Source organism: Sesamum indicum, unplaced genomic scaffold (genome assembly GCF_000512975.1).
Source record: "Sesamum indicum cultivar Zhongzhi No. 13 unplaced genomic scaffold, S_indicum_v1.0 scaffold00124, whole genome shotgun sequence".
In the NCBI taxonomy this organism is placed as follows: domain Eukaryota; kingdom Viridiplantae; phylum Streptophyta; class Magnoliopsida; order Lamiales; family Pedaliaceae; genus Sesamum; species Sesamum indicum.
Genome location: NW_011628051.1, coordinates 225,243 through 231,867, shown reverse-complemented (window position 1 = coordinate 231,867; position 6,625 = coordinate 225,243). Strand labels below are relative to the sequence as shown.

Sequence of the window (6,625 nt, the reverse complement as noted above, 5' to 3'; positions counted from 1 at the left end):
AAAAGACAGTTACAAGAGTAGTGCCAAAGGCCGTTACAATAACAATTTAAATCAAATTCAACAAAGCCGTTAGAAAAATAATTTCAAATTTATTTTTTCCATGTTATTAGGTCTGTAACGGCCATTAATTGCAGTTTCAATGACCATTATAAATTGTAACGGATTTCTGCCTATCTCGCGGCCTCTGCTGCTTAGACAATTATATAGGAGCAGAATTGCAGCTGCAGCGTGGACTGGAGCAGCAGATTTCTGATAAAATATTTCCTGGGACTGAATATGATTTCGGCAACTGCAGTTAAGGATCTGAGGATCGCAGAAAAGCTACAATAGAGATCAATTTTTTGCTAAAGTTAATGGCAATGTAAAGTGCATGAAGAATAAAGGGGAGCTACACACATGATTGACTGCAACTAGCTATACACACAGCATCTTATCAAGCAGCTGGAACAACACTTGCAATAGAGAACAAACCAATGAGTACATCGATGACTAAGATTGAATTGAAATGGATCACTTTTCAACTTTCCCAAGTGATTCAAAATGTATATAATACATTAGATAGATTCAAAGATAGGAATTGGATAGATTGACATGGAAAATGGTAAGAGGTAGATCGAACTCGTGCTTGTAAAGGGAGTAAGTACTCCTAGTTAATTGCCTTTAAAAATGTACATGTATTACTTCTTAAGTACTCCTCGTTAATTGCCTTTAAAAATGTACATGTATTACTTCTTAATATCAATAAATTCCCGTCTCGGCAGTGTTTGCTTAAAAAAAAATTGCATGGCTGATTTGTTGACACCTTCCGTAGCCACTTGGTTCCTACTCTGCCGAATTCCCAAGCACACCGTTAAAAATTGATCCTTTACATCACATTTCAGAGCCGGATACACCTCCCACACCCACTCCTCCACCCTCTCGGCTATCAATGAAATTTATCCTCCATGGGAGATTTGTTAGGGCCCATACCTACCTCGCGAAAGAACACTGCTGTAGAACGTTAATTACTAACTCCTCCTCCGTGTCGCACACAGAACAGACCCCCCTTGATACACCAAACCTTCGTGCTAAATTAGAGTACGTAGGTAATGCCCCACGACAAACTCTCTACATAAACGAACTTTTGGAGGTGTCTTACTATTCCAAATCTTTCCCCATGAATGCCTACTGGAATTTGAACCACTTGCATCAAACACGAAGCCTACACCCATATTCAGTCGTAATAGCTCTAATATGTATGCAACTTAACTGAAAAGCGACCATCCAGAGTATAGTCACGCCGGGTTCATTAGGCTCCCCGATTGGCATATTCAATATCACCCTCACATCGACCTCACCAAAGATCTGCATCACTAACTCTGCGTTCCACCCTCCTCCTTGACCACTGTGCAGCTTCGCGACGACTGTTGTATACGCCAACACAGCTGACGGAGTAATTGGATGGAATTCCTGAGGTCTTGGCAGCTATCTATCTCCCTAAATGCAAATTGTACGTCTAGAACCTATATGCCATCAGCACCCGCTCCTCAACAGCTCCCCAGCTTCCAAGATACTCCTCCATGTTAGCGATGACCTCGTGCCTAAATATGCTTCGAGGAATGAGGTGTTAGGATAATATTTAGCTTTAAATAATTGACTAACCAGACTAGAGGGACGAGCGCCATCCCTGAAGGATTGCAGGGGCTTCCACTCCAAACAATCTGAATTTATTTTTACTGTGCTCAGACTTCCTCTTATTTCATTTTGTTTCACTAAGAAATACATTGAGGGCGTATACCGATGGCGATACACTTTGAGTTTTCGAACTGTCCAAGGGCCCCTCAACCCTTGATAGTTCCACGCTAGGACGATCAGGGATTTGCGGCAATTTTCAATTAATTTGTGAAAAATTGTTCTTTTTTTCATAGCAGTGCTTTGGCAGTTGCTCAATTTAGTGCTTTATTAATTTTAACATAAGGGCTTTTTAGTTTAGATAATTATTCTGATTTTGATAAGTCACAAATTAATTAGAATTGTGTCTGAACTAATCATCAATTTCTAAGGAAGTTATTTGGTTGTCAATTTGATTAATCATCTTTTAAATATGTATAGAATTCGAAAAGAAAAGTAAGAGAGACATTTTCTTTGAAATATTTCTTATTAATGCTGATGTTTAGATTTGATCAAAGCTAATCATTGTTTCAGAGGAAATGACTAATAGAAACATATACCACGCCCTATTTTTTTATTTTTGAAAAATAGATCGATATTTGAAAATAATCAGCATATGAGTGCAACATTCCATATATAATATATCAATATTCTAAATTAATCAACAATTTTAAAGTAAACAAAATACTACTAAAAAGGTTAAATACCAACATTCACAGGACTAAAACTCACTACATTTTGATCATAAGGCCTCAACAATGGATCAATAGTGATGAACCATACCCCAGTATTTGTATATTTTGGTCAATAACTAAATTGAGTTCCATTGATTATTTATAGAAATTATTTGGCTTAAAACCATTTAGAACATCTAGGGGTATATATGATTCAAATCGAGTTGAACACGTCATTGTTTGAAAAATTATGTTTGAATGTAGTTTGATTATTAATTTAATCGAGCTTAAATAAGCTTTAATTGGATCAAATATGAATAGAGCTCGAATAATTTGATATTTCTAAGTATTTTTTATTATGCTTGCACTAATCGAATTCGAGCCGAGTTAAAAAGCTTTCGAACAATAATTCTTTTTCATGTTTAATTCGTTATATTTAATAAATCAAATTCTAATAAACTCTTATCAATCAATTTTAATTAATCAAATATCTAACACTTTAATTTATTTTTCAGCCCAAAATACATCAAGTCGAATTGCTGAATTGATTGAGAGATGGGAAGTTAATTCAAGTTTAGCATTTTATAAGTTAAAGCAATAATATTTTAAAAGCAAATAGAAGAACTTATCTTTGTAACCTAAAATAACTCCAAAATAGTGCCAATAATTGTTTCTTAAAGAATATTAGAAATAATCGTGTTCACATGTACTTAAATAGCAAAGTCTTACCCTAGGTTATAATCAACCCTAAAGAGAATTGTACTTTTCGTTTCATATTTTAAATCCACTATATTCTTAATTTTATTATGGGAAAAAAATTAATTTGGTCCAATAAGTTTTCCGGCGTTTAATTTTAGTCCATTATGTTTACGCATTTTCAATAAAGTACAGTAACTCGCAGAATCGCTTAAATTAGGATCACGGACAGAATTTTGAATATTTTTACCCCCGTGCAGATTTTAAAAGATTTTATAATTATGATCAATTCCCACTAAAAAACCATCCAATCAAATATGACCTCACGATTTAAAATAATATAAAATTGACAATACCTTTTCAAAATGAAACCAGACAAGACCTGTTACCTGCAATAGTGGACTGTAAAATTAAGAAAGAGGAAAAAGTAATAATTTGACTTATAATGCTTAGCAGCCGTGATCTGTAAAGTACTACCATTGTGAAATAAAATGAAAATATACCTAACAAAGACTTGAGAAAATTATGTCAAGTCTTTACAACTTATCATTACAATGAATCACATCCAAAATATCATCAACCCGAATAAAATAACATATCCTCTTACTTTATTTTTTTATTGGAAAGGAAAAAAGAATCACGTGGCTGCAATGCACTCCATAAATGCACCATTTAATAAATATTAATTTTATACTTCTTTTTATTTAGTCCTATGTTATTTCTTTGTTCATAATCCCACTTGCAGATATAAAAAATAAAATAATACAATGTTTCGTATCCTCCCACCCATCATTGGAATAGCTCTACTTTGTTTGACCCACGACTCAAATTGAAAATTCAAAAATATAAGAAATATATATATATATTTTTTTAGCAAAATTTAATAAAAATATTTTAGAAAATATAATTTTATCTAACTATATTTTTTGAAAAACACAGTAACAATAAATTTTGATACACGGGTTTAATTCATATCGCATTAAATAGGCTTCATTTTTTTTCATTTTATTTAATTTATATTTACTAGAAACAATTCCTAATTAAGTCCTGGTCATTTGATTCAATCTGAATTAAGAAGAAAAAATTAAGGTCAAGAGTTGAAATATTGATTGCTCCCCATTTCGTCCCATATTATCAATCACAAAAAATGAGATAAAAGATTAAAACCTAATGGTAATAGCTTCGAGATTAAGGTCTTGAGTTCAACTATTGGGCGTGTGAGTGTGCGTATAGAAAAATAATAATAATAGTTTATATAACATATAAAATGTGTTAAGTAAGAGAAAAGAAATCATAAGGATTATAGCTTATATTTATATCACAAGAAAAAAAATATAATTTTTTACCACGCTTAATTACTATAACTAAAAGAAAAATATCGTGGCAAATAAAAATCAACTATGAATTCGCAATGAACATTAGCCGTTGTTTCCACAAGTGTTGCCAAATATTAATCATGGCTAAAATTATGGAAATATTTTGACTATAGCTAAAAATTATGACGAATATCGATTAATCATGATAAAAATTTAAATTTTTATTTTGATTTTATTTAATCGTGGTTAATAATATATATTACCATAATTTTAAATTATGATCATTTATAGTGCAGTAAAAATTTAATTTTTTTTGTTGTGCATGTTTCTTTAGATAAGAAATATTTTCGTACAAATAATAATAACCATGGCCTACTCGGATGAGATGAGATGAGGAATATTTTACAGCACAAATTAAATAAGAAAAATCGATATTTATTCATCAGATGATTAACTTGAAATGAATATCCAAACACTCTTTAATTATACACAAATTAATTAATTAATTAATTAAGGGGAGAAAGGTAAAAGAAAGGAACCCCAACAACTCTTAATTACTAATTACCAAACTTAATACACACAAAATGATCATTAAACACTGCAGCATTGTGTTTGTTTATTTATTTATTTATATTTTTCACTCTACAGAAGCTGCAGATACTCATCATAGACTTTCTCCCACATGTTCACTTCGTCGGAAATCGAATCCGACTGCTGGTGGACCACCGGCAGAATACAACCCACCCCCAGAAAATCATCGCCGCCGTCGCACATCCCGTAATCCGCATCTTCTATCTCGAACAGCGGCGGCCACGGCACCGGCACGTACGACGCTACCTCCGGTGCCTTCTCCGCCCCTACGCTGCCGCCCTCGGTGCTCGACGACCCACTCACCAAGCTGTCATAGCTGCTGGTCCTGGGGAACACCGACGAAACTCTAATCGGTTTCGGTAGATACACTTTCGTCTTGGGAGGATCATTACTAATAATATTTTCTTCTGATCCATTTCTATCATTATTACCAATATCCTCTGCTCCGCTGGCCGTCGTCAACTTCTCGGTCTTCTTCTGCTTCTTTTTCTTCTTTCCTCCACCGGAGGCGGCGGCCGGCTTCTTGTTCCTGGTGGGTTTAGGAAGATCCTTGTGGGGCTTGGGGTGGATTCCGGCGGTCTTCAACTTCTTGAGAAGATGAGTGTTCCAGTAGTTCTTGATCTCATTGTCCGTTCGACCTGGCAATCGTCCCGCAATCAGGGACCATCGGTTTCCCAACAGCCCGTGCAGGCGTACGATTAGATCCTCCTCGTCTTCGCTTATGTTCCCTCTCTTAATCCCCGGCCGTAGATAGTTCATCCACCGCAGCCTACAGCTCTTCCCACACCTCAACAGCCCTGTAATTAAAAACTTCAAATTAAGCTGATTCAAATAAAAAAGTTAGAACCAGCTTGTCTTTCCAATAACTCCACTTTCAACATTTTTTTTTCCTACTTTCACTCTGATTTTCAGACACTCTAAATTCTCGCTGCAGCTACACTTTCAGCTGTATGTATAACTTATTTCCACAGCACAAAAACAAAAGCTAACGAAACACAGAGTTAATTAATGCAGTGAAAAATGAAGAGTAATTACCAGCTTTCTTGGGGAGAGAACGCCATTGGCCTTCACCATGTTGCTGGATATAATTGGAGAGAAGGGTGTCTTCTTTGGTAGACCAGGGTCCTCTCCTTAGCCCCACTTTCGAGCAACAAGGAGATCTTCCCATCTCTCTCCCTCTCTCTCTAAAACACACACTTCCTCTCTCTCTCTCTCTCTCTTTTGAGGTTTATTTGTTGGAGGGTTTGGAGTATTTATACACAGAGAGAGTGGCCACGTCTTCCCAATCTTTCTCTCTCACACACAACACACAGCAGCAGCCGAGAAAGAGAGAGAGAGAGATTGGGCACAGCAGCCACAAGATGATGGCTTTGTGCTGCTTTATAGGCCACCAGAAACAATTATCACACACGCTGTCGTTATCATATTGCCTGTTTGTTTACCTAATTAAAAGGAAAATAAAATATGGCAATTTGGGTTTTAATTTATTACTTATTTACAATTTCACATGAATTCTCCGGGATGCTTCCGATCCTCATCTACTGCTTCATGGATTGGATCTCGACCCTTCACACGTACGGGGTCAACATTTCTTTTCTCTTTTTTCCCCTAAAATATTTTGGTCATCCCAATTATTGTTGGTAGATCGCAGAAATTAATAATTGGAAGTACCGAATTTTCAAGATTTATTTATTTTTT

General features: G+C 35.1%; 1 protein-coding gene across 2 annotated transcripts; it reads right to left on the bottom strand.

Moving 5' to 3' along the window:
* Window positions 1–4,801: 4,801 nt before the first annotated feature.
* Window positions 4,802–6,290, bottom strand: LOC105179114 (transcription factor MYB6-like). Of its 2 annotated transcripts, none has more exons than XM_020691237.1 (2): window positions 5,963–6,290; window positions 4,802–5,749 (listed from the first exon to the last, which is right to left on the bottom strand). In XM_020691237.1, the coding sequence occupies exons 1-2, from the start codon at window positions 5,999–6,001 to the stop codon at window positions 4,979–4,981; spliced, it is 810 nt and encodes a 269-aa protein (XP_020546896.1). In that variant the 5' UTR covers window positions 6,002–6,290; the 3' UTR covers window positions 4,802–4,978. The 2 variants fall into 2 exon arrangements, with proteins under 2 accessions (XP_020546896.1, XP_011101013.1); XM_011102711.2 differs by having other exon boundaries at window positions 4,802–5,724; window positions 5,963–6,289.
* Window positions 6,291–6,625: the final 335 nt, after the last annotated feature.